Below are 27,995 nucleotides of genomic sequence, written 5' to 3'. Positions count from 1 at the left end.
GGAGAGTTAGACGGGGCCGTGTCTTGGCGTCCCCGCGCTTCCAGGCTTCTAAGCCGGGCGCGGTCCTGCCGTGCAGGCCCAGCGAGACCCCAGGCATGCGTTTGCCGCCGCCGGTCCCTCTGCTCTTGAGGCTCCTTCTTCTGCAGAGCGTCTTGAGGCCTCTGTGGGGGGACCTGGGTGCGTAAGGCGGGGCAAGGGCCTGCAGGACCGGGGCTGAGGGAGGGGACGAGGCTTTTGGGGCCCAATTTGGGACTCCTCCGGGAGCTGCGGAAGACCCCGCCAAAGGAAGCCACCACCCAGCGGAGTCAGGAGCTCTGCAACTATTAACTCCATTTTGTCCCTTTCTTCCCGCTAGTTTTCATGCCTCCTGTCATCCGCATGTCCGGCCCTGCAGTCAGCGCGTCCCTGGTTGGAGGCACCGAGGATGTGACCGTGTCCCTGACCCAGCTGCGGGACGAGATGGGTAAAGAGCCCGGCCCTTCCTGTGGGGAGGGAGGAGGTTGGGTCAGGTCCAGGCCGCCCAAGAAGTTTGGCCAGGTGGCATCCCCTGGGTCCCTTGCCGCTGTCCACTTCAAAGTCGGGATGGGTGGCTGCTGTGGAGCAGAGGACCGAAGGACAGGTTCAGTAAAAGAAAGCTTCAAATCTCACTAGTTAGCCTTCGCTGAGCTATCCGCTGTACTTAAATGCATCACCTCATTTTCCTAAATACCTTTTAATCTGTTTAACAAATGAAGACACTGAAGTTGAGAGAGGTGGTCACTTGTCCAAAGTCACACAGCTTGTAAAGGGTCCAATCCTAGGCTTGGAAAGGGATTCCTGACTCAAGAGCGCACCCTGTTAGTGGCTGGGCAATAGTGCCTTGCGTTCTGATCTCTCCCGTAGGTTTCTTGCCAGTTCCTACCTGCGGAGTGCTGAGCAATGAGACCGGAGACTGGAGTTTGACTGTCAGCCCCACTGTGGTAAGGCCAGAAGTGAAAACCTTTTGGGTAGCATTTGCGGAGGCCCACATCTAGTGTTCCTGCAGTGTTGTTCTCTCTCTCTCTTCTTTTTTTATTCTTTTTTTTTTTTTTGGCTGCAACGAGCAGCTTGCGGGATCTTAGTTCCCCTACCAGGGATTGATTGAACCTGGGACCATGGCAGTGAAAGCCTAACCACTGGAGCGCCAGGGAACTCCCCCTGCAGTGTTCTCTCTCTCTCTCTCTTTTTTTTTCAAGAACACACATTTATTTATCTATCTATCCATCTGTCTGCCTGTCTGTCTTTGGCTGCGTTGAGTCTTCGTTGCTGCGCGCTGGGTTTCTCTAGCTGCGGTGAGCTGGGGCTACTCTTCGTTGTGGTGCGCGGGCTTCAGTAGTTGTGGCACGCGGGCTCAGTACTTGTGGCTCACGGGCTCTAGAGCGCAGGCTCAGTAGTTGTGGCACACGGGCTTAGTTTCTGCGTGGCACGTGGGATCTTCCCAGCCCAGGGATCGAACCCATGTCCCCTGCATTGGCAGGTGGATTCTTAACCCCTGCGCCACCAGGGAAGCCCTGCAGTGTTCTCTTAATCGAACAAGGTAGAACTTTCTTGGGACTTCCCTGGCGGTCCAGTGGTTAAGACTCCCGCGCTTCCACTACAGGGGGCACGGGTTAGATCCCTTGTCCAGGAACTAAGATCCCACATCCCACACATCGCAAACAAGCAAACAAAGCTTTCTGAGTGCTTGGAACCACCATTGAACTGTGGACTATCAGATCTCATAGACGTCCATCCAACCCAGAGGTTCTTAGGGGTCCTTGGATGAGTTTCAAGAAGCCTGTGAACCCTCTGAAACTGTGTGTAAAATTATGCGTGTGTGCATTTTTTCTGGTGAGAGCGTTACCAGCTTCTGTCAGATTATCAAATGGATTTGTGACTCAAAAGAGCTTCATAAACCACTGATCTCACCCAACTCTTGAGCTTATGTGTAAGGACACTCAAGCCTGGAGAAATGAAATATTTTCCATTTAATGAATGTTTTATTGAGTGCCCGGTATGTGCATAGCATCAACTCCGGAGATGAAGGATGAAAAAGACAAACTTTGCTTGCACCCCAGGAACCGGGACCTGTTTTCGTGGACTTTTTTGTGTGTATTTAATCTTCTGCTGGTAAGATGATAAAGGTGCTAGACAAACTGAGTTACCTTATCAGACCTGTGTTCAGCTTTCTCTAAGCAGCCACAACTTGCTTGCTTTTATGTTCAGTTGAGTATTAGGAATCAGGGCTTGCATATTGCTGTAGGTTTACAGGGTAGAATTGAGCAGAGTGATGTCTTTCTTATGTACAGTTCTTTTGTAAAATGAACGGAGGCTGATTGCGCTTTCCATTATGTGTTCTTATAGATGCCATTTTGAGTCACTATAAAAAGTACAGCAATATTTTCCTTTCAGAATTCTTTGGAAGTGACTGTGAGGTTGAAGAGGGGTCTGCCATCATGTTTGTCTAATGAGACAGATCCGTTCCCGGAGGCCCCGTGTATTGTCCAAACTCTTCTGGTTTCAGCCTCTCGTCATTCATCCTGTTTAGCACATCTACTCGTTCAAGTGGAAATTTATGCCAACTCCTCTGTGGCCCAAAATGCATCAGGCAAGTAAAGTCTCTGACTGTCAAAACGTTTACTGCAAACATATTTTTTTTCTGGCCGTGCCACGCAGCATGTGGGATCTTAGTTTCCCGACCAGGGATGGAACCCGTGCCCCCTGCAGTGGAAGCTCAGAGTCCCAACCACTGGACCACCAGGGAAGTCCCTGCAAACATTGTTTGATTGTGTGTGCCATGCAATTTGTGTGCTTCAATCATGAGTGTGTCTTGCTTTCCTAAACTTATTTTCATTTTGTTTAATTTTCTTATTTTAAAAGTTTCCACTTTGTATTATTTTAGTTAAGATTTATTGTATCTTGGGAATTCCCTGGTGGTCCAGTGGTTAGGGCTCAGCACTTTCACTGCCACAGGCCCGGGTTCAATCCCTGGTCAGGGAACTAAGATCCCACAAGCCGAGGCGCAGCCAAAGAGAAATAAAAAAATAAAAAAGATGTATTGTATTTTGTGGTATGCGGGCCTCTCACTGTTGTGGCCTCTCCCGTTGCGGAGCACAGGCTCCGGACGCGCAGGCTCAGCGGCCATGGCTCACGGGTGCAGCCGCTCCGTGTTATGTGGGATCTTCCCGGACCGGGGCACGAACCCACGTCCCCTGCATCGGCAGGCGGACTCTCAACCACTGCGCCACCAGGGAAGCCCATGTATTGTATTTTGATCTACTGTTTGAATCTTTGTAAGCCATTTTAAATCCTTTTTGGGAGAAAGTAAAGTTTTTTTTCCTTGTATTGATTCCTGTGACTCCATCTCAAAACAAAACAGAAGGAAGGGAGAGACTGATGAATGAGTTTATAGAAAAACAGCAGATTTTCAGTGAATGCTTTTGACAGCCAGCTGCCTTTCCCAGAGGCAGCTTGCTTAATTATGCTCATAGGAGCACATTTTCCTCTCTTTAAGAACAAACACAATAATAATGTACAATTTGCTGTTCTATACCTTTAAAAAGTAGTATAAGTTAGAAAATTTTTCATAGGAATGCAAGTAAGTTCTCCTCATTCTTTTTCTATTCTTTTTAATATAATTCTTATATTCTTTTTAATAGCTGCATAGCATTCCCTTGTGTGGATACACCATTGTTTATTTGCTGAATAACCATTGTTTATTTAATTAAAAGTTTTCCAGCTTTGGATACTGTAACTAGTGCTACAGCAAATATCATTGTGCACATACATCTCTGGACATGAGAAAATGATTTTGTGTTGCTCTCCCTTTCACATCACGGCAGTGTCCTAAGGACAAAAGATGTGCTGATGCTGAAGGGTCCACTTCGATAGGTGCCACCACCATGTCCCCTGTTGCCTGTGACAAATGCTAGCACCTCTTACCTTTATGGTCACCCGGGATGAAGGGAGAAGTGTTCCTCTTTAGTAGCAAAGGTCTGCCACTTTGAGACTCCCACAGTGCCATTTCGCACATCACATCCTGTAACTGTGGTCCTCCTTGTGGTTTTGGAAGTTTAGAAGGATTAGATAAGTTACGGTAATGACATTCAGTGGACTACTCTGCCCTCAGTGTATTTGCTTGGAAAGCTCTCCAAGCTATATTGCTAGTGCAAAAAGCAGGTGCAGATGGGTGCATATAGCATGGAATAAGAATATGTATATTCATATTTGCATAAAGAAATTGTGGAGGGGGACTTCCCTGGCAGTCCAGTGGTTAGGACTCAGTGCTTCCACTGCAGAGGGCTCACCCATCCTTGATTGGGGAACTAAGATCCCACAAGCTGTGCGGTGCAGCCAAAAAAACACAAAAAACAAAAAAACCCAAAACTGACAGGAGGGCTTAATGGTAGCTGTATCACGCAAGGCAGTGACTTTTTTCTTTTAAAAAATATGCTTGACTATATTTAGGTAATATTTTGGAATGTCTTTGTACAAATAGCCAAACTTAGGAAAATTAGAGTATCTGTATATTGGTAATTATGAGATGTCCACTCTGACCCATGAAGGTATGAAAAATTTTGTACCCAGTCAGACAAGAGTTCAGAACAAGAAAAAGGGTGGAAGGACAGCCAGGAGGTAAGTGGTATGCCTGGTAAAAAGGAAAGTAGCAAACAACGTGGGAGACATATAGATAGATATACAAACATCTGTCTCTATATCACATAGCAAAACCCTATTCTAAAATGCCTTGCTTATGTCACACGGGTTTGATTAAACTGAGGGTCAGACCCTTACCCTTGTGACACGGTCTGTTACTCGGACCTTCTTATTCCTTATAGCATAGAATGTATAATAGTTGTTCTTTAGATGCTTCAGCTGTTGTGTCATTGAAGTTGACTGATACATAGAGTTTAAACAAATAATCGCTACATAGTTTTCCAACTATGAGTCTCTGGATTCCCAGTTAGGAGGCTGAAATGTAATATAATGTATTCCTTTTCCCAATTAATGTGAAGATTACTGATTTCCCCCACACGTGAACTAGAATCAGGATGTGAAAATTTGATTCACAGTGTGGTGGGACTTGAGGTTGAGCGTGTAGCATAAATAAATGTGATCTTGTCGTCAGATGGCTTCCTGATAAGCTGTCTGAAATGTCATCATGGCTTCAGTAATGAATTTGAAGGAGTAAATGCTTAAAATCAGTCTGTGTTATGAAAGGGATCGTTCAGTGTACTGAAAAATAAAAGCAGTGCATTACATTTATCTTAACTCGTAAATTTTAGTCACTTGGTTATTTTCAAGTTCAGCTGTGACTTCTTTTTAATTCGTATAACTAGCGTATTTTCTTCTATTTGGGTTTTTGTTGGAGGAGTAGATACAAGCCTCGGTTATGCTCTATGCATAGCTCATTTCAGGGATTCTTTAATGTGGAATATTGGTAATGGTGGTTGGTAAAACAACGATTCAGCTTTCTTTGAATGTCAAAACTGTGGCAGTGTTTTGTCAGTGTTTCACTGCTGAACTTCTCTGTTGTTTGTACTTTTCAGAGAACGTGACTGTTATTCCTAACCAGGTGTATCAGCCCCTTGGTCCTTGCCCTTGTAATTTAACAGCCGGGGCCTGTGACGTTCGCTGCTGCTGTGACCAGGTATGGTCTTTCTGATTATTGGGCACGAAAGCTATGGTACCAGCTGGCATGTGAAGAGCACCAACAGTTCCCCATCAACAGCTTTTTAAAACCTTTTTAAAATACAAAACGAATGGGGACTTCCCTGGCGGTCCAGTGGTTAAGACTTTGCCTTCCAATTGCAGTGGGTACGGGTTCGATTCCTGTTTGGGGAGCTAAGATCCCACATGCCTTTTGGCCAGGAAACCAAAATATAAAAACAAAAGCAATATTGTAACAAATTCAATAAAGACTTTAAAAATGGTCCATATCAAAACAAACAAAAAAAACTGAGATAGTATTTTGTGTTGCACATTGTTTTCAAATTGAGTATTTTCTTTTTTTTTGGCTGCATCGGGTTTTTAGTTGGGGCACACGGGCTCTCTCGTTGAGGCGCATGGGCTCAGTAGTTGTGGTGCATGGGCTTAGTTGCCTCACGGCATGTGGGATCTTAGTTCCTCGACCATGGATCGAACCCACGTCCCTTGCGTTGCAGGATGGATTCTTTACCACTGGACCACCGGGGAAGTCCTGAAATTGAGTATTTCCTTATCCAGCCTGTTCAGCCTAGTTTATGGATGAAAAAAATGTATCTCTTTGGATAAAGTCCTGATTGTGATGATACTGGGAGGATGGTTTTAATGTCTTATTTAGAAGCCTTTAAGAAAATATAAAAAGGAAAGAAAATATATTTTTTCAATGATTTTTAGTAAATTTATAGGGTTGTACAACTGTCATGACAATCTAATTTTAGAACATTTCCATCTCCCTCAAAAAAGAAACCTCATGTCCATTTGCAATCACTCCCATTCCTGTCCCTCATCCCCAGGCCACTTTTTTTTTTCCAGTTTTCACTAGAAATTAAGTTTGTTTAGTTACTTATTGTGGTATAGTTGATTTACAATATTATGTAAGTTTCAGGTGTACAACATAATGATTCACAACTTTTTTAAAAAATTTATTTTTGGCTGAGTTGGGTCTTCGTTGCTGCGTGCGGGCTTTTCTCTAGTTGCGGCGAGCGGGGGCTATTCTTCGTTGCGGTGTGCGGGCTTCTCATTGCAGTGGCTTCTCTTGTTGTGGAGCACGGGCTCTAGGCATGCGGGCTTTAGTAGTTGTGGTACGTGGGCTTCAGTAGTTGCGGCTCGCGGGCTCTAGAGCACAGGCTCAGTAGTTGTGGCGCACGTGCTTAGTTGCTCTGCGGCATGTGGGATCTTCCCGGGCCAGGGCTCGAACCTGTGTCCCCTGCGTTGGCAGGCGGATTCTTAACCACTGCGCCACCAGAGAAGCCCTGATTCACAATTTTTAGAGGTTATACTCCATTTATAGTTATTATAAAATATTGGCTATATTCCCTGTGCTGTATAATATATCCTTGTAGCTTATTTATTTTATGCATAGTAGTTTGTGCCTCTTCATCCTCTACCCCTGTCTTGCCCCTCCCCACTTCCCTCTCCCCACTGGTAGCCACTAGTTAGTTCTCTGCATCTGTGAGTCTGCTTCTTTTTTGTTATATTCACTAGTTTGTTTTCCCAGGCCCCTATTAATCTACTTTCTGTCTCTGTGGGTTTGCCTCTTCTGGACATTGCATATAAATGGAATCCTACAGTCTGTCTGTCTGGAGGACTTGTGTCTGGCTTCTTTCACTTAGCGTCATGCTTTCAAGGGTCACCCGTGTTGCGGCATGCGTCAGTGCTTCATTCCTTTTATGGCTGAATCATGTTCCATTGAATGGATATATCACATAGGGCTGAACCCATTTATCAGGTGGTGGACATTGGATTGTTTTCACTTTTTGGCTGTTATGAATAATACTTCTCTGAGTACCTGTATACAAGTTTTTGTTTGGATGTGTGTTCCCATTTCTCTTGGTTATGTTACCTAGGAGTGGAATTGCTTTGTCATATGGTAACTGCATGTTTAACCTTTTGAGGAACTGATTTTCAAAGCGGCTACATCATTTCACATTCCCATCAGCAGTGTATAAGTATTGCAATTTTCCATATTGTCACCAACAGCTGTTAGAATAATCTTGATTATAGCCATCCTCGAGTGTGTGAAGTGGTATTTCATTGTGATTTTGGTTTGTATTTCTCTAGTGGCAAATGGTGTTGAACATCTTTTCATGGCTGTTTGTATATCTTCTCTGAAGAAATGTCTGTTGAGACCCTTTGCCCACTTTTCAATTGGATTGTCTTTTTGTTGTTAAATTATAAGAGTTCACTATACATTCTGGCTACTAGTCCCTTATCCGATATATGATTTGCAAAAAACTTCTCCTCTTGTGTAGGTTGTCCACTTTCTTGTTGGTGTCCTTTGAAGCCCAAAAGTTTTTCAATTTGATGAAGTCCAGTTTATCATTTTTTTCTTCCAGTTTTATTTAGATAGAATTGACCTCCAGCACTGTACAAGTTTAAGGTGTACAGCATAATGATTTGACTTATATACATCATGAAGTGATTATCATAATAAGTTTGATGAACATCCATCATCTCCTATAGATACAAAATGAAAGAAATAGAAAAAAGATTTTCCTTGTGATGAGAACTCTTAGGATTTGCTGTCTTAACAACGTTCATATGTAACGCACAGCATGTTAACTATATTTCTCACGTTGTAGTTACATCCTTAATACTTACTTATCTTATAACTGGAAGTTTGTGCCTTTTGACCACCTTCATCCAGTTCCTTCTCTCTCCACCCCATTTTTTTTTGTTGTTGTTGTTGCTTGTGCTTTTGGTGTCATATCTAAGAAACCATTGGCCAATCCCAGGTCAAATACATATTTTTAATCCTTATTTTAGATTGAAGGGGAATAAGAGATGCAAAAGAGGCACATGTACAAGGACCCCAGTCACTCCCACTTTTGGATGAGTGCAGTTATTTATGTCATGGTTGGTTTTACAAAACGGCAAAGGAAAGCTTAGGGTCTATATTGGAGCACTCATACTAGCAATTGTATTTATAATAACAATCACGTTTAATTTTAAAAATACAGCACATCATAAATCTGTTCAGGTATCAACAGAAATGTCAAATGTATTCTCTCCCTCTTTCTTTCAGAGTGCATCACTGTGCCCTATTTCTAATTTCCTTCATGTTTGTTATATATGGTGTATATGTATACTTATAGCACCAACCACTGGAATCGTTTAGGATTCTGGGTCAGTGACATCTTCAGACAGCTTCAACTTACGTACCACTTTAGACATGATCAATTTTTAATTTGAATTGCCCTTGTTTAAAACAATCAGATCATTTACTTTTCTACCTTCAGTAAACAAGGGATTTAGAACGTATTTAACTTTTAGCTCTCTCAGTCCTTTGAGAAACAAGGAAGAATACAGATGAGTAAATGAAAGCGTGAATAAAGTGACTTCTTGACATTAATTGGGTCGTGATATCACAATAGTGAGAGCTTCAAGGATTCTTATGGAATATGGACTGTCTGCCCTAACTCTAAATGTCCTTAGGTTTCTCTGGGCTAGGGATTTGAATGGTGATGACAACTGAAAATTCTCCATTTGTTGTCTATTCCATATTATCTTTTCTTTTTCCCATCTTTTTTTTTTTTGTGTGTGGTATATCTTAAGTCCCCAGTTAAGATGTGATTTCCTTGAAGGTTTGAAGTTCCTGACTTGGAGGCTTGTAGGGCGCTGACTAAAATTTTAGCATGATTTTACTTTCTGTAAAAAGCACAAAGCACCCTTAGCCTGGATGCAGGCTGTGTTTGTTTCTGCTTCCTTGGGGGGGTCCTGCTGGCCTCAAGCCGCGTGTTCATCACACTGGCCAGGAGATCCTGATGGCGGGCCAGGGGAAACTTTCCTCTTTTCACTTCTCCTCTACATCTTCTTTCCAGGAATGCTCATCAGATTTAACAGCGCTGTTCAGGGAGTCCTGTTTCCCTGGCGTTTTTGGAGGAGACGTTAATCCTCCCTTTGATCAACTCTGCTCTGTTCAGACGGCACGTGGAGTCCCCGACTGGTTTCCGTTCCTGTGTGTGCAGCTCGCCAACTCGCCTTTCCTCGGGTACTTCTATCACGGTTCCGTGTAAGTGTCCAAGGGGCTGCCCAGGAGAGGGCCATGTGCCCAGGTGACCCTAGAATATGGGCCACATCCTTCTCGGGAGCTCTCCAGTGGCTCCATGCTTCAATTCCTCCATTCTAGATTCAATTCTAGATTTCAGTTAGTAAGTTTATATTGTGTTAAGTATTTGAAAGAATTGGAAAAGAAATTGAGTCACTGAATCAATTGAACCACCAAAAAGAAATTGATTGATACCACAGATAGTCAATAGTGATTCTCTGGGTTGGGGGAAAGAGTGGTGGGCTCATGGGGGACTTTAACTTTATGTCTTTTACATTTCTGTCTTGTTGAAATTTTACAACAACTTTATTATTATTATTGAAGTAAAATTCATGGAACATAAAATTAACCATTAACTACTTTAAAGTGTACAATTCAGTGGCATTTAGTACAAATATTATTTTTATAATTAAAAAGACAGAGAAAAAATTTAAAAGAATTGTTTTTAGCACATTAGTGATGGTTTCTCTCATTGATTTGCAGTTCCTCTGGACAACATGCTCCCTTTGACATGTATTTGCATACTGATCTAAAAGACTTATCAGACTTTGGTTACAAACAAGGAGATCCAGTTATGACTGTAGATAAGGCATATTTTACAATTCCGCAGGTAATCATTTCAATTTTAATATGCTAGAGGCTGTTCTCATTTTCCCCTTCCTCTTGTTAATTTAACTCATATTACTCTAAAAAAAAAAATCGCTTCCTAAGTTACTTATTTTTCTCCTATGGATTTTTCAGGCACTCAAATATTTAAGGCCTCTGGATTTTATTTTTCCTTTTAATAGTCACTCTTTTTAAAAAAAATTTTTAATTAATTTATTTTTGGCTGTGTTGGGTCTTCGTTGCTGCGTGTGGGCTTTCTCTAGTTACGGCGAGTGGGGGCTACTCTTCATTGCGGTGCGTGGGCTTCTCATTGTGGTGGCTTATCTTGTTGTGGAGCACGGGCTCTAGGCATGCGGGCTTCAGTAGTAGTGGCTCGTGGGCTCTAGAGTGCAGGCTCAGTAGTTGTGGTGCAGGGACTTAGTTGCTCCGCGGCATGGGGGATCTTCCTGGACCAGGGCTCGAACCTGTGTCCCTTGCACTGGCAGGCGGTTTCTTTTTTTTTTTTTTTTTTTTTTTTTTTAAAGATTTTTCTGATGTGGACCATGTTTAAAGTCTTTATTGAATTTGTTACAATATTGCTTCTGTTTTATGTTTTGGTTTTTTGGCCGTGAGACATGTGGGATCTTAACTCCCCAACCAGGGATCGAACCTGCGCCCCCTGCATTGGAAGGCGAAGTTTTAACCACTGGACCGCCAGGGAAGACCCTGGCAGGCGGTTTCTTAACCACTGCGCCCCCAGTAGTCACTCTTAAATTAATCTGTCTTTGCTAAATCTCAGAGTGAACTTACTAAATAAAGCCAAAAGACTTTCTAGAAATTTCCATGGAAGTAACTGTCGTTTTTCACTTCTATTAATTTAATAGCCAATTTCTAGTAAGCTATAAATATTTTAAAAATTTTATTTATTTATTTATTTATTTATTTATTTTTTGCGGTACACGGGCCTCTCACTGTTGTGACCTCTCCCGTTGCGGAGCACAGGCTCCAGACGCACAGGCTCAGCGGCCATGTTTCATGGGCCCAGCCGCTCCACGGCATGTGGAATCTTCCCAGACCGGGGCACGAACCCGTGTCCCCTATATCGGCAGGCGGACTCTAAAGCACTGCGCCACCAGGGAAGCCCAATTTATTTATTTATTTTTTATTGAAATATATTTGGCTTACAATGTTGTAAGCCAAATATTTAATATAATATTAAATATATTAAATATTAAAATTTAAATATATTTATATATTAAATATTAATATAATATTTAATATAATATTAAAGAATTTTGAAAAATATTTTAAGACTGTAGAGTTTTATGTGAAATCTTTATTTTTTTTTAAGTTCAAAATTAGGAGAAAATATGGGAAGAAAACATGGGAGGCTAAACCATTTTTCTTTACTATCCATAGGAATCTATTTTTATTTATTTATTTATTTGTTTTAAAATGTATTTATTTATTTTTGGCTGTATTGGGTCTTTGTTGCTGCATGCGGGCCTTTTCTAGTTGTGGTGAATGGGGCTTCTCTCGTTGCGGAGCATGGGCTCTAGGCACGTGGGCTTCAGTAGTAGTGGCACATGGGCTTCAGTAGTTGTGGCTCACGGGCCCTAGAGCGCAGGCTCAGTAGTTGTGGTGCAGGGGCTTAGTTGCTCCGCGGCATGGGGGATCTTCCCGGACCAGGGCTCGAACCTGTGTCCCCTGCATTGGCTGGCGGATTCCTAACCACTGCACCACCAGGAAGTTCCCATTTTTATTTATTTATTTTTTTGGCCTTGCCGCTTGGCTTGTGGGATCTTAGTTCCCCGACTAGGGACTGAACCCAGGCCCTCAACAGTGAAAGCGCAGAGTCCTAAACCACTGGACCGTAAGGGAATTCCCAGAATCCATTTGTATGGTTTTAACAAAAATCTGGTTGTAATGAGGGAGAGAACATGAAACTGAGTATAATCATGTTTCTGCAAAGTAAATGATGCACAGCAGGGAATTCTCTTTAGCGACTGTCCTTACTGTGACCCCTCAGCCAGTGGCTTCCAGACTTTGAGTAGCAAGTCAGCTGGACATTTTACTGAAGTTGGTCAGTTAGTCAATGTCCTAGCCTTTGCTGAAGCTAACCCAGCAGGAGGAGCAGGCTGCAAAAAGAGTACTTTTACAAAACGCTGATCTCTTTTTTATGATTAGAAGGGAGGTCGTAAATCTCTCGGGATTTCCCCTGGCCCTCAGGTATCCCTGGCTGGGCAGTGCATGCAGAATGCCCCGGTGGCCTTCCTTCAGAATTTCGATGTTCAGTGCGTTACTAGCCTGGAGGTGTACCCAGAACGAGACAGAATCACCAACGTGAAGGTAAAGAATGGTACTATGGGAGGTAAGTGACGTTCGTTCAGAATAAGAGCATGGACCTGAGTGTTGAGATAAATTCTGATCTCACTTCTGCTGGATCAACTTAGAATAATACTTCACCTGCCAACTGAGGAAGGTGTTTTCTTTGGAAAAAGTTCAGTTCCATAAGACAGCATATTGCATGTCTGTTCTTTTTTTAAAAAATCGAGCTAAAATTCTCATAACACAGAATTAACCATTTTAATGTGTACGGTTCAGTGGCGTTTCGTACACGCACAGTGTTGTGCAGCCATCACCTCTACCTAGTTCCGAAACACTCTCATCACCCCAGATGGAGACCCTGCAGCCATTTAACAGTTCTCCCGCTTCTCCCTCCACACTGAGCCCTGGCAGCCACTCTGTGGATTTGCCTGTTCCGGACGCTTCATATAAATGGGCTCATACAATACGTGGCCTTTTGTGACTGGCTTCTTTCACTCAGCACCATGGTTTTGAGATTCATCTGCACTGTAGCATGGATCAAAGCCTCATTCCTTTTTTTAAAAAAAATTTTATTTATTTTTTTATACAGCAGGTTCTTATTAGTCATCAGCTTTATACACATCAGTGTATACATGGCAATCCCAATCGCCCACTTCAGCACACCACCATCCCCACCCCCCCGCTGCTTTCCCCCCTTGGTGTCCATACGTTTGTTCTCTACATCTGCGTCTCAACTTCTGCCCTGCAGACCGGTTCATCTGTACCATTTTTCTAAAAACCTCATTCCCTCATGTGGCCAAATGGTGTTACATCATATGGATATACTACACTTTGTTACCATTTATTAGTTGATGGACATTTGGGTTGTTTCCAGCTATTGGTTATTGTGAATAATGCTGCTGTGAACACTTGTGTTCAAGTGTCTGTGCGGACATACATTCTCATTTGCCTTGGGTAGATACCTAGCTGCGGAATTGCTGAGTCACAGGGTAATTTAACTTTCTGAGGAGCTGCCAAGCTGGTTTCTACAGTGACTGTACCATTTTACGTTCCAGACCAGCAGCGTGCTGCATGTTGGTTCTTATACAAGAGTGACTCTCCAGATTATTTTCACTGACTTCTGAGATTCTCCTTCTCAGTTCGAATTAGATGCCAAGAATGGTGGGATTCCCATTTGATGGCGTTTGGGGAGTTGGGGGGAGCTGAGTAGTTGGCATACTGGGCGGGCACAGTTACTGTATTTGCTTGGCAAGCTTTCATTTTCATAGATAAATGTGATCATGTTAGGTCATGTACTCCTGTGGAAGTTCATTTATGTATCTTTTCAGGCATAGTTACACCAAAAGTAATCTATGAGGAAGCAACTGACCTAGACAGATTCATCACCAATACAGGTAATTTAATGTTACACTTTTATATCATTTCTATGGGAATACATGTCATTTCTTGCAAGTAATATGTAGTCCCAGGGTAAAATACACTTTTAGTGAGAATTTTAGGAGGTTCACAGCCGTTAGAAAGATATCCCACTACTATTTTGCTCGTTCCTTGTTCCGTCTTGCCTTTTTGGAGTAACATCTGTGACCTGAGCCAGACCCTTCACAGTCCTGGATGACGTGGGTTCCACGGTCCCTCCTCATTCTCAGGGCCTGTGGGCCTTTTCTTAGATGTTTTTCAGAGAGTTAAAGAGTACTTTAGGGACTTCCGTGGTGGTGCAGTGGTTGAGAATCCGCCTGCCAGTGCAGCGGACATGGGTTCGATCCCTGGTCCGGGAAGATCCCACATGCCGCGGAGCAACTAAGCTCGTGTGCCACAACTACTGAGCCTGTGCTCTAGAGCCCGTGAGCCACAACTACTGAGCCTGCATGCCGCAACTACTGAAGCCCATGCGCCTAGAGCCCGTGCTCCACAATGAGAAAAGCCACTGCAATGAGAAGCCCGCGCACCGCAACGAAGAACAGCCCCCGCTCACCGCAACTAGAGAAAGCCCGCACGCAGCAACGAAGACCCAACACAGCCAAAAATAAATAAATAAATAAATTAAATAAATTTAAAAAAATAAAAAAAAGCGTTCTTTAGGACCTAGCATTTTCACTTCTCGCTTGCTCTTCTTTTTCTGATCATTAAACTTTGCATTTGTGAGGCAGCCAAATAAGGTATGTAGAGTTTGGCCGATATTTCCAGGACTTTTGTTTTTAATGAAGGATACTACTAGTGGTTCTTTTCAACGTGCTGTAATTCTCGAACTTATTCTTTGCTTCATCGGATATTAGTACAATATATTAGTGAACTAGACAGCAGGCCCCTGCTCTTAAAAAGCTGGCATTCTGTAATCTTTCATTTAACAAACATTCTTCCAAGCATGTGCTCTGCATCAAGCTATGAGCCGGGGACCAGGGATGCTGAAATGAAAAGGACAGAGCTCACTCAGGATATGAGGATGGTGTAGAGAAGGTGGCTAACGCTGACTTGGGCAGAGGAATGGGGAAGGCTTCTGGAGGAAGTCATGACACTGCTGTGTAAGGGAACTGGGTAGGCAGGGCAGGGGTGGGGTGTGGGGGGAAGGCCACCCAGGCAGAGAAAACCACCAACTTGAGCCCAAAGAAGGTCTTTAATTTTTTTTTTTTTTTAGGTCTTTAATTTATGAAAGTATTCTATTCTTGTTTTTTTTTTTTTTTCTTTTTTTGCAGAAACACTTTTAAGTACTGGATCAGCCCCCAGGAATGTGAATGTGGAAGAACATTATATTTTCAGATGGAATAATAATACAATCAGTGAAATAAATGTCAGAATCATTAGGGCAAAAATTAATGCCCACCAGAAAGGTAACTTGGTGGAGGGCAGCAAGAATGCTTTCAGTTTAAAATATTTTCTTCATGATTTTCATAATTATAACAGATTAATTCAGACCTGTTTTTCTTATTTGTATTTATGATTTAATCAGAAAACAGTATTTTTTTTTTTGCATGTCAAAATGCAATTATAAGGTAAAGAAAACACTATGGGGGATAATTTCTTTTCCTAGTGATGTGGTGACATATTTTTATTTTGTTTTATTTCTAGGGATCATGACACAGAGATTTACAGTGAAATTTTTAAGCTATAACAGTGGTAATGAAAAGGAATTGTCTGGAAATCCAGGTGAGATAGTATATGTCAGTCACTGATCTTACAAACATATTTTAGTCCAACACTCCTGTGCTATAACGATGATCATAAATAGCTCCAACTTCAGTTTGTGACTCTGTTTTTTCTTTTGTGATACTGTATTCTTTTCCTGATAACAGCTTGATTTTTTACATAAAGTGTATATTGTAACAAGTTGTTGTAAACCTAAAACATCCTTTCTCTTTAGCTACTGGTCTTTTTTTTTTTTAATTGATGTATTGTTACAATGTTGTGTTAGTTTCTGGTGCACAGCAAAGTGGCCCAGTTACACACATTTATATATACTCCCCCTCATATTCTTTTCCATTACGGTCTGTCACAAGACACTGAATATAGTTCCCTGTGCTACACAGTAGATCCCTGTTCTTTATCTATTATATATATAAGAGTTTGTATCTGCTAATCTCAAACTCCTAATTTATCCCTCCCTCCCCCTCTCTTTTTTTTTTTGGCTGTGCTGTGCGGCCTGTGGGATCTTAGTTGCCCCACCAGGGGTCGAACCCACACCCTCAGCAGTGAAAGCACGGAGTCCTAACCACTGGATCTCCAGGGAACTCTCGTCTTTTGAAAAAGAAAATAAGGCATTTAAAGCGTTGGTAAGGGGGACTTCCCCGGTGGTCCAGTGGTTAGGACTCCACACTCACTGCCAGGGCCCAGATTTGATCCCTGGTTGGGGAACTAAGATCCTGCAAGCCGCACAGCATGGCTAAAAAATAAAAAATAAAGTGTTGGTAAAATTAATTTTTAAAGAAATAAGCTGCAGATGATGGGTTCCTAACCTGGAATCTGTGGAGAGACTTCCCGGAGACTGTGAACTCCCGGTCACGTTGCGCATTTTGTATTTATGTGCAAATATATCACCACCCGTTTTGTCATGTATTTGTTTATTTCTTTTGTTCACTGCTGCCTTCTCAGGGCCTAAACCAGTATGTGGATGGACTGCACTGTTCAGTACTCTAGCCACTAGCCCCATGTAGCTGCTGGGCACCTGAAATGTGGCCAGTGTCATATGTGGAAATAATAATATTTTGTATATATTGGGTGGAATAAAATACATTATTCAAATTAATTTCACCTATTTCTTTTTTTTAATTAATTATTTTTGGCTGCGTTGGGTCTTCAATGCTGTGCATGGGCTTTCTCTAGTTGTGGCAAGTGGGGGCTACTCTTTGTTGCGATGCGCGGGCTTCTCTTTGCGGTAGCTTCTCTTGTTGTGGAGCACGGGCTCTCGGCGCGTGGGCTTCAGTAGTTGCGGCACATGGGCTCAGTAGTTGTGGCTCACGGGCTCTAGAGCGCAGGCTCAGTAGCTGTGGTGCACGGGCTTAGTTGCTGCGCGGCGTGTGGGATCTTCCCGGACCAGGGCTCGAACCCGTGTCCCCTGCGTTCGCAGGCAGATTTTTAACCACTGCACCACCAGGGAAGTCCCTAATTTCACCTATTTCTTTTTCTTTTTTTTAATGGGGATACTAGAAAAAAATTTAATTTCTAAAAAATTCTAAAGATACATATTATTCTAAAATCAAATATGAGGTTTGCATTATATTTCTATGGGACAACTGTGGCTTAGACCATAGTAGGTGTTCAGTAAATACTTGTTGGATAAACCTGTCATTGTTTCTTAAAAAAATTTCTCCGTCCTTTTGCTATCCTTTTTTTACTTTTAAATAAGTTTTTATTTTGCATGATCTTCAATCCTTATATATACTGATTTAATCATACATGACCCATTTTATATATATATATATATATTTTTTCTTTTAAATAGGATTTTAATGTACTTATTAATGTGGAGCTTGGGGTTTATTGTTGGCTTTAAAAGCGGGCTCCTGGAATTTAAGGGTTTTCATTTCACTGAGTTAATTTGACAAGATTTCTGAGACGCACCATCAGAATATGTGAAAAATGTTGACACTGTCATCAAAAACGAATAAATTAAGAGCCAGAACTGATCAGGCAGCGAAACAGCTTGAATAGATACAGCCACTGTCTCTAGCGCTTTCTGAGGCAGGACGGGGTTTTCAGAGGACTATGTGACATGGGCCCTGTCCTCAAGGAATTCACTCTCTCATTTGGAATGACAGCACCAAGTTACAGGAAACAACAGTGAACAATCCAAGATAATTAATAAACGGGTGAGGGACTTGGGGACAGTTACTCCAGGATTCAGAGGAGTAGAATGTTGACCGCTCTCCCAGACTTTGCATCACTAAAGAGCAGTGTTGAGTGTCCAGCCCTTGCCAGGTTCTGTTCTCAGTGCTGGAGGAAAAGCAGTGAGCGAGTCAGAGCTCTGCCCCTGGCGGGTTTCCTCACTGGGCTGCAAAGAGGAGATTGCGCCTTGAGAAGCAGATAATTGGAAAGGGTGCTGGGAACAGGAATAACCTGGCGGAAGCCAAGGAGGAAGACGTGAGTGTGATGTGTATGCGGGCAGGGTCGGACCTGTGGCCAGAGGGGAGGCCTCTGGTTCAGGAACGGTGGGGCGTAGTGCTGGAAACACAAACACCATGCATGAACCTCATTTGCATCCCAGTTTGTAAAAACAGCGCTAAAACACATTTTTGGAGGGAATCTAAGAGGAAATATGAGTATGAACTGGATATGATATGATATAAGGGATTATTATTAATTTTCTTAGGAGAAATATTGGCATCATGGTGATATAGGGGAATGTTTTTTTGTTTGTTTGTTTTTCTTTTTGGCTGCACCCCTTGGCCTGTGGGATCTTAGTTCTCCGACCAGGGATTGAACCTGAGACCACGGCAGTGAAGGTGTGGAGTCCTAACCACTCGACCGCCAGGGAATTCCCTGTAGGGGAATGTTCTTAATTTGGGGAGATGTGTGATGGAGGTTTTAGGGGTGAGGTGTCATGATGTCTACAACTTATTTTCACATGGTTCTGCCCCTCCCCTCCAATGTATATGTGCTTTTATAATAGATAAGACATATACGGCTAAATATTAACAGTTGTTGATTTTAGGTGTTGGCTGTATTGAATGAGACTCACTTTCAAGTTTTCTGTACCTGTGAACTTTTTCATATTAAAAAGGTGGAGGGACTTCCCTGGTGGTGCAGTGGTTAAGAATCCGCCTGCCAATGCAGGGGACATGGGTTTGATCCCTGGTCTGGGAAGATCCCACATGCCACAGAGCAGCTAAGCCTGTGCACCACAACTACTGAGCCCACGTGCCACAACTACTGAAGCCCGCGCGCTTAGAGCTCGTGCGCCACAGCAAGAGAAGCCACCGCAATGAGAAGCCCGCGCACCACAACGAAGAGTAGCCCCCGCTCACCGCAACTAGAGAAAGCCCACGCGCAGCAGCGAAGACCCAACACAGCCAAAAATAAATAAATAAATAAGAAAAGAAAAGCACTTGATGACATTAAAATTAAACAAACAAAAAAAAAGGTGGAAACAATAAACTGGATTACTGGGAGATGGATGGGAATAGGATCTAAATCAGATCTTGGGGTTGAATTGGTTTACCGGCAAATCATTCCCTGAGAAGGTAACTTTGGTTTAAGTTTCCCTTACGAGCCCCTGTGATAAGTGGTATTAATCACTCAGCAAGTATGCATGAACTGGCCTGCCCAGCAGCTAATTGTTCTCCAGGGTGAGAGGTCCAAGACCAACTCCTGCCTGCTTTTCACTTTTCAGATTTTTACTTTAAAAATGTGTTCCAAAAAATCACATGGACATCTTTGTTTCAGAATCTGATTCAGTGACACCTGAATCACTTTGCTGTACACCTGAAACTAACACAACATTATAATCAACGATACTTCAATAAAAAACAAAATAAAACCAAAAACAAATGAAGGTGACGTCCCTTTTCTCGAGGGTATTCTGAAAAAGCTTTGCCTGCATATTTCCTTTTACTGTGGATTCCTCCTTTCCGTTATTTGATGAGCTAGCGCCTGTTGCATTAAAATAACTTTAGAGGGAAAGATGCTCACTCTCCTGCATTGTGTTTGTCTAGGTTACCAACTTGGCAAGCCTGTTCGAGCTCTAAACACCAACAGGATGAATAATGTCACGACTTTACACCTTTGGCAATCCGGTAATCTGGTTTGGTAATATGATTAGCTCTCTGGTGAACTAGAATTGGAAATATTACCATATTTTGAATCCGATTAAGGAACCAATTACTTTAAAGCCGAGTTTGTTTATTTAGCTTGTGTGTGGGGGGGTTTTCCATCCTTCTGCAGCTTTCTTTTCTTTCTTTCTTTCTTTTTTTTTTTTTTTGTAAAAAATGTTCACATTGTTTGCACTCGGAGTGCTGGTTTTTAGTAACAGAGATTTAAATATGAAAGTGGCTGGAGAGTCCATTGTCTTTGTAGTTATTGATTAGCCCAAGATGGTGCTAATCAGAGACATGAGAATAGTTTTATTCCAAACTATGGAAAAATCTTTGCAACAGTGGTAATTACCCACATCTGCCAGAAGGCATTAAATTTCAGGTTCAGAATAAACCCTTGATCCCTGTCCAGGTATTTTGATACAGAAAGAGCCTTTTGTTCAGCTTTCAAAGGATTAGAGTAACAATGACCTCAGTTCTCGGAAATTGGAAGCTTTATTTCTTTTCTTTTTTTAAATTAATTAATTTATTTTTGGTTGCATTGGGTGTTCGTTGCTGCGTGTGGGGTTTTCTCTAGTTGCAGCAAGTAGGGGCTACTGTTCGTTGCGGTGCCCGGGCTTCTCATTGTGGTGGCTTCTCTTGTTGCGGAGCACGGGCTCTAGGCACACGGGCTTAAGTAGTTGTGGCCCGAGAACTCAGTAATTGTGGCTCGCGGGCTCTAGAGTGCAGGCTCGGTAGTTGTGGTGCACGGGATTAGTTGCTCTGTGGCATGTGAGGTATTCACGGACCAGGGCTCGAACCCGTGTCCCCTGCATTGGCAGGCGGATTCTTAACCACTGTGCCACCAGGGAAGTCCCTGGAAACTTTATTTATGCTTTTTGTTCTCTCTCTGTTTTGTAAGAAGAACTTTAATGTAAATATTTTACTTACTTTTATTTTGCAAAAATAGGATAATCTTTTTATTTTATAGCTGGAAGGGGTTTGTGTATATCAGCAACTTTCAAACCCATTTTATTTGGAGAAAATGCACTGTCTGGGTGCCTTTTAGAAGTTGGAATTAATGAAAACTGTACTCAGCTCAGGTGAGTGTCTCACTGATGAATTTATCTACATTTTGAGTGGTTTGCTTAAATCTAATTCACATGAATGCTAACAACAACATGAATGTGAAAAATTTCAGTCTGAATAAAAACATATAAAAGTGATAGTAAATAATACAAACTTCCAATACAATTTAGAGTTGATTCAAACATCAATATAAGTGAAAATAGACATTCTTGGGACTAAAGCTATTTCATCCATATTTATGCAGATTTCTCTGAGAGTTTGTTCACATCATTGGAAACCCATGAAATAGAAGGAGGGCTGGAGCCAAGTATAGTCAGTGATTAACATTTAAAGAATTCTTAAGCTGTGTAACATGATGTATAAAGTATTTTCCACTTAATTATCTGGGTGGCATTTAGAAAATTTATGGATATGCATATGCATTTTTTTTTAATTAAGGTAAAATTCATACAACATAATCATTTTAAAGTGCACAGTTCAGTGGCATTTAGTACATTCATAGTGTTGTGCAACCACCACCTCTATTTAGTTCCAGAACACTTCCGTCTCTGCAAAATGAAACCTGTACCTTTTAGTAGTCACTCCCGATTCCTCCCTCCCCTCAGCTCTGGCAACAGGCAATCTGCATTCTGTCTCTATGGATTTACCCACTCTGAATATTTCGTGTAAATGGAATCATACACTATGTGACGTTTTATGTCTGGCTTCTCTCACTTAGCATCCTGTTTTTGAGGTTCATGCATGTTGTAGCATACGTCAATACGTCGTTCTTTTTCATGGCTGAATTTTGTTCCACTACATTTTGTTTATCCGTTCGTTAGTTGATGGATATTTGGGGTATTGCCACCTTTTGGCTGTCGTGAATAGTGCTTTGAACATTCATGTGTCCGTTTTTGTTTGAATACCTGTTTTCAGTGCTTTTGGGCATATATGCAGGAATGGAATGGCTGGGTCATATGGTAATTCCATGTTTAATTTTTTGAGGAACCGCCATATTGTTTTCCACAGTGGTTGTACCATTTTACAGTCTCACCAACAACGTAAAAGGCTTCCAATTTCTCCACATCCTCGCCAACACTTGTTTTTTTTTGGCCATGCCACTCGGCGTGTGGCATCTTAGTTCCCCGACCAGGGATCGAACCCGTGACCCCTGCAGTGGAAGCATGGAGCCCTAACCCCTGGACTGCCAGGGAAGGCCCCCTCGCCAACACTCGTTATCTTCCATTTTTTGAATAATAGCCATCCTAGCAGGTGTGAAGTGGTATCTCCTATCCCAAGTGGTACAGTTCTTTGGGGAGCAGGGAAAAGGTGGGGGGACATTGTGAAGGGAAGAAAAACTGGGTATACGTCACCCACGGCGGCTCCTGGTTGCAGGGTGCGGGGCAGTCAGAGCCTCTCCCTTGTGGTTTGTAAGATTTGTATCCTCCAGTGACGTTACTGGAACAGAGAGGTGCCAAGTTCCAATTCTTAACCCTCACCTAATTTTATAGCTCAAAATTCTAACGAAATATTTAGGTTCCTTTTACTATTGGGTCACTGTGTCCCATGAATTTATCCTGGTAATTTGATATGTGATCTACCCACCTCCCAAGTTTTGTGATGCTCAAAGGAACCTGTAAACCACATGATACCAACATAAGTTACTAACATTTTAAGGCCAAAGTGAAAGATTGTTTCTATATGTCCTCCCCTTGCTGTGTAAGTTCATCCCAGGAAGACCTCGGAAAGAGGCAAGACTCCCAGCCAGATCCCCTGGCAGCTTTTTGTTTAGACACCCAGCAAGCACAGCCTGGACACTCTTTTTTTGTTATTTTTTAACATCTTTATTGGAGTATAATTGCTTTACAATGGTGTGCTAGTTCCCGCTGTATCACAAAGTGAATCAGCTATACACATACATTTATCCCCATATCCCCTCCCTCTTGCGTCTCCCTCCCACCCTCCCTATCCCACCCCTCTAGGTGGTCACAAAGCACCGAGCTGATCTCCCTGTGCTATGCGGCTGCTTCCCACTAGCTGTCTGTTTTACATTTGGTTGTATATATAAGTCCATGCCACTCTCTCACTTCGCTGGACACTCTTTGTAAGGACTTCAGGACGAGACCTGCTGGCCATGCGCTGAGAAATGTCTTCCTCTCTTGTAGGGAGAATGCTGTTGAACTACTTGATTCGTTAATGCAAGTGACTCATGTTGCAATGAGAGGCAACTCCAATTACAACAATCTTAGTGATGGCTGGCTTGAAATAATACGTAAGTGAAAGCTGCACACGTGTAAAATGTGTACCTTGGTTGCTATGATTACATAGCGTCAGGTGTAGTGTTACAGCCTGACCTGACAGGTTGTCTTTCTTTGCTGTGGCCCAACGGACATTTGTTTAGAGGTTAGCTTTCCGGGCAGGAGGCTTTTCATGTCTTTTACCTCTTATTCATGATGGCTTTTTTTTTTTTTTTAAAGAGGATACCAACAGGAAGTTCAAATTGCCCAGTTGTTTTACAAGCTAACGGTCTTTGGAAAAGGAAGTCTTAATGAAGTTTGAGGATTTTCAGTGCGTGTCAGTTTGCATTCCTTTTTTTTTTTTTTTTTTTTTGTGGTACGCGGGCCTCTCACTATTGTGGCCTCTCCCGTTGCGGAGCACAGGCTCTGGACGCGCAGGCTCAGCGGCCATGGCTCACGGGCCCAGCCGCTCCGCGGCATGTGGGATCTTCCCGGACCGGGGCACGAACCCGTGTCCCCTGCATCGGCAGGCGGACTCTCAACCACTGCGCCACCAGGGAAGCCCCCTTTTTTTTGTGGTCTGCAGGCCTCTCCCCTGCCCCGTGGGGTGGCCACGGATCACGTAATATGTCTGTGTGCTTGAGGTGCCCCCGCCACTCTCTGACTCAGGCAGGGAGTCCTGCTGGCCACGATTTGCCAGCACAGTCTGCGCTCAAGTCACTAGGCGCAGAGCTACGTCCTTATTTGGAAACAGAACCCAGAGGTCTGGGCTTGTCAACCCCTTGTGAACCTCTAGGCCAGCTAGGTGGGCCGTGGAGTGCCTGAGGGATGGCGGGAAGGGGTCAGTAAAGCATCTAAGAAGTAAAAAGCATGGGAAATTTCAAGACAGAGAACCGGAGTTGGTGAGGTGGGAAATCAGAGGTGATGGTGTTTTGTTGCCTTCAAGGTGGAAGCTGTTAGCTTCTATTTCGTATCTAAGATTAAAATCAATCCTGATCCTGGTTGATAGAAGAGAAATGATGTTGAACACATATATCAAGGAGGAGGAAACTGGAAACAGTGTTGCCAACCTTCCAAATCCCTGAAGGAACAAAGAAATCCCCTCCAGAGTCTCATAGGACTTGCCATCCACATCCTGTAACTGACCTTGCTGTTTTTTCCCCCATAAGGGCCAGTTTTCAAGATGAAAGAAAATTTATCTCTTACTCAGTTTTATTCTCTTCTATTTGTACTACTGCTGTGGCAACACATCAGGAAATTGCTTTTGAACTATTTAATCCGTAGTAACTAAAGTTGTTAGTATGGACTTTAAATGTCTTATACAGCTTTTACTAGAATAGTGACTGCATGGGATAAGTCTCATGGCATTTTACTGCAAGTATATGGTATTTCTGTTAAAACTCTGGGTGGATTTCAATGAGGAGCTTGGGAACTGAATCATGATTTAGGGTTTTATTATGTGGGTCAGGGATTTTAAAGTTCCAGTGATTGACCTAGCATCCAAGGGAACATTTTGAACACGAGGGGTAACACAGTTACAGAGAGACATGTAACTAGAGCCTGTTAGAGATTAAAGCCTCATTCGTTGGGATTCCTGTCTGATAATATTTCCCATTTTGGGAGCATCACAGCATTGTAGGAAAACTGTTATTAAATAATTCTTTCCAATATGCACAACTTACCATTCCTCCAGGTGCAGATGCCCCCGATGCAGGTGCAGACCCACCTGTCAGCAACGCGAGCGGCATCTGCCTGGGTGTCCCCGCTCAGCTGAATGTCCGCATCCTCTTCTCGGATGCTGGCGCCGTAGAAGGGATGACTCAGCAGGAGATACTTGGCATAGAAACAAGGTATGATCATATCGGGGATAAGTGGGGTTTAGAGACAGGAAAGTTGAGGGCGCTCCGAAGAATAGGGGAATGCTAATTTAGAATCTGACTGGTTTATTTACAAATTGCAATGATTAGCAAATGATTACATGTATAAATGGAATATGGGTAAACTGTTTGTAATGGAAACTCATTCTCACTCACAAGTATCCGTAAAGCTACGTATAAGGGAGTCTGCCAGGTACTTCAGGGGGTACAGAGATGAGTAAGGGGCTGCTTAGTGCTCGGCATATTTTGAAATTCGTGAATACCATTGGCATACTGATCAGGGAGTAGTGCCCAGTGGTTAGAGATCTTGGTGGCAGATGGGTGGGTTCAAATCATGGCTATTCCAGTGTGAGCTGTGTGACCTTGGGCAGTTACTCAACCTCTTCTGAACTGCAGTTTCCTCATCTGTAAAATGGTGATGTACCTTTACATGTCAGACCTCTATCACCTTTAAGTGACAGGGTCCCAACTGACACTGACGTAAGCAAAAGTTGGGTTTATTGGTTCAAGTTATGAAAAGTCCATACACCGTGTGTTCATGGTTCATGGTTCCCATGTGGTCAAGGGTCTTTCCCCCTTTATCTCTGGGTTCCTCTTTTCTTTAGGTGGGCTTCATTCTCGGGGGGGGGGTTTCCTCAAGAGCTGGCGAAGATGAACACCAGCAAATCCAGGCTTATGTCAATTTAGCAAGTCCAGGGAATTCCCTAGAGATTCAGTGGTTAGGGGAAAAAAAAAAAGCTCTTCCAGTTTAGCAAGTCCAATGTGGACTTTCTCAAAAATGTTCTGGGAAGACTTTTATTGGTCCAGTTTCGGTCATGTGCTCCTTTCTGAACCAATTACTATGGCCAGGGGCATAGCTCTGATTGGCCAGGCGCACCTTATGGGCACATCCCTAGGTTCAGGTGGGTCCCTTCTTGTCCACTCAACTGAGAGTGGGGAGGGGTAGTTCCGCCAGGGAAAACTGGGGTGTCATTACTAGAAGAAAGGCAAAGGCATGCTGGGTAGGCAGAAATAACATGGAAAGCCTTTAAAAATCGTTAGCTGCTACTGTTATTATTGTTGTTATTACTATTATTATAATATTGTTTGAGACAAACAAGTGGTAAAACAAATGAATTTTAAAAGCACCAGTATGAAATGAGTTGAGGGGGGAGGAGAGATGAAACAGAATTGGCAAAATGCTGGCAGCTGTTGCAGCCTGTGATAGGGCCATGAGGGTTCATTATACAACTGTCTCTGCTTGTCTGTGCGTTTGAAAATTTATATAATACAAAGGGGAAAATATAGCACCAGCAGAATATGGGAAACTTCTTTAGGAGAATCTCAGCTCATATTGTTGTTGTCAGTTACCTGAAGTTCTTTTTCTTTCTTAAATCTTTATTGAATTTGTTACAGTATTGCTTCTGTTTTATGTTTTGGTTTTTTGGCTGCAAGGCAAGTGGGATCTTAGCTTCCCGACCAGGGATCAAACCCGCACCCCCTGTATTGGAAGGCAAAGTCTTAACCACTGGACCACCAGGGAAGTCCCCTGATGTTCTTAACAGACCGGAAATGAGCGGTGGATTTGTTGTCTGCTTAACCTTTCCCTCCCAGGTTCTCCTCGGTGAGCTGGCAGTTCCAGTGTGGGCTGACTTGTGAGGATGAGGTCAGCCTTTTCCCCATCAGTGCATCTGTCCAGTTTATTAAGATACCTGCACAGTTACCCCGTCCACTTACAAGGTAATACAGTTGCTGACCTAAGTGACATTAGTAAGAAGCAGAAAAATATATGTTCCAAAGTAAGAAGTTTATTTCTTTAATTAGGTTTTGATGCTTCTCATCAAAGGCATGTGCTTTGCTGTAGCTACTGTAACTTCCTAAAATGTTTTGTAGATTCCAGATCAATTTTACAGAGTACAACTGTAACAGAAATGAGGTTTGTTGGCCGCAACTTCTATATCCGCTGACCCAGTATTATCAAGGTAAGGTAAAGCACATTTCTGAAATGGTTATCATTACGTTGTGTCAATTAAAAAACTTTAAAAAAAGTGTAAATGTCACAGAAAACTTAAAACATATAGCAGAGCTTTAAAAGGAAAACATTTACTGATCATGTTGCCACTTAGAAAGGATCACTATTTATGCTTTGGCTCACTTCTACCTAAATAATTACCCAAAAAGTTAAGAAACAGGAACGTTGCTTAATTTGATTCATTGCCTTGCAGGGGAGCCTTATTCTCAGTGTGTTGCCAAGAGCTTACTGTTGGCATCCTTCATCACATTAGCGGTGTTCCTCAGTAACCCCTGGACTGGAATATGAAAGCGTGGAATTCAGCTACCGTCTGACCTCTTACAGATCATCAGCTTCTACTTCAGGGGTTTGTTGTCCTCCCGTGTGCCTCTCTATAAAATCTTAATAAATGAAATGTTTTATTTTTATAGAAGATTTTGTTAGGTGCTCTGCAAATTTACTTCACATATACAGCTAGCCAGACGTTCAAAGCAATGCAGAACGGGCGTCCTCACCGCTATACCAGACTGAGCAAAATGCAGGAGAGGGTCAACCGTGTCAGTAAATGTTATTAGGAACTTTAGTTTTTTCACAAATGATGAAAGTCATAGGAGTTTTGGTCCAAATGTTATTTGCACCATAGAGAGTCAGTCTTTTAATTTTTAATATATTTATGTTGATCCGGTTAGTTCCCACTGTTCCAAAGACAGGATTAAGAATGCATTAAAGCCTTTAAAGGTGTATATTAGTGCAAAAGTCTAAGAAAATGGATGAGGCAAGATGGGGGGGTGCTGCAGGAGGGGGACATGACTAGGTAAGTAAACAGAACCAGGAGAGAACACAAGCCCCCGAGACAGTACGCCAAAGACCTTGCATTTAGCAAAGGCAGGCCCCTCATGTAATGTTCAGTTTGCCAAAAAACCAAAATATGATTAGCTATAG

The 27,995-nt window shown here is 42.6% G+C and overlaps 1 protein-coding gene across 1 annotated transcript; it reads left to right on the top strand.

Moving 5' to 3' along the window:
* Positions 1–5: 5 nt before the first annotated feature.
* TCTN2 (tectonic family member 2) lies at positions 6–27,445 on the top strand. The gene is made up of 18 exons (XM_082668209.1): positions 6–177; positions 356–463; positions 883–959; positions 2,410–2,605; positions 5,547–5,647; positions 9,522–9,712; positions 10,232–10,358; positions 12,563–12,704; positions 13,990–14,055; positions 15,352–15,486; positions 15,725–15,802; positions 19,804–19,884; positions 20,873–20,984; positions 23,115–23,221; positions 24,880–25,036; positions 26,657–26,782; positions 26,936–27,024; positions 27,268–27,445. The coding sequence occupies exons 1-18, from the start codon at positions 96–98 to the stop codon at positions 27,360–27,362; spliced, it is 2,070 nt and encodes a 689-aa protein (XP_082524335.1). The 5' UTR covers positions 6–95; the 3' UTR covers positions 27,363–27,445.
* The last annotated feature ends 550 nt before the right edge of the window (positions 27,446–27,995 follow it).

This window comes from Grampus griseus (assembly GCF_964374135.1).
Source record: "Grampus griseus genome assembly, chromosome: 12".
NCBI lineage: Eukaryota > Metazoa > Chordata > Mammalia > Artiodactyla > Delphinidae > Grampus > Grampus griseus.
Note: the sequence above shows the minus strand (reverse complement) of the source record. Positions and strands in the feature narration are given on the sequence as shown.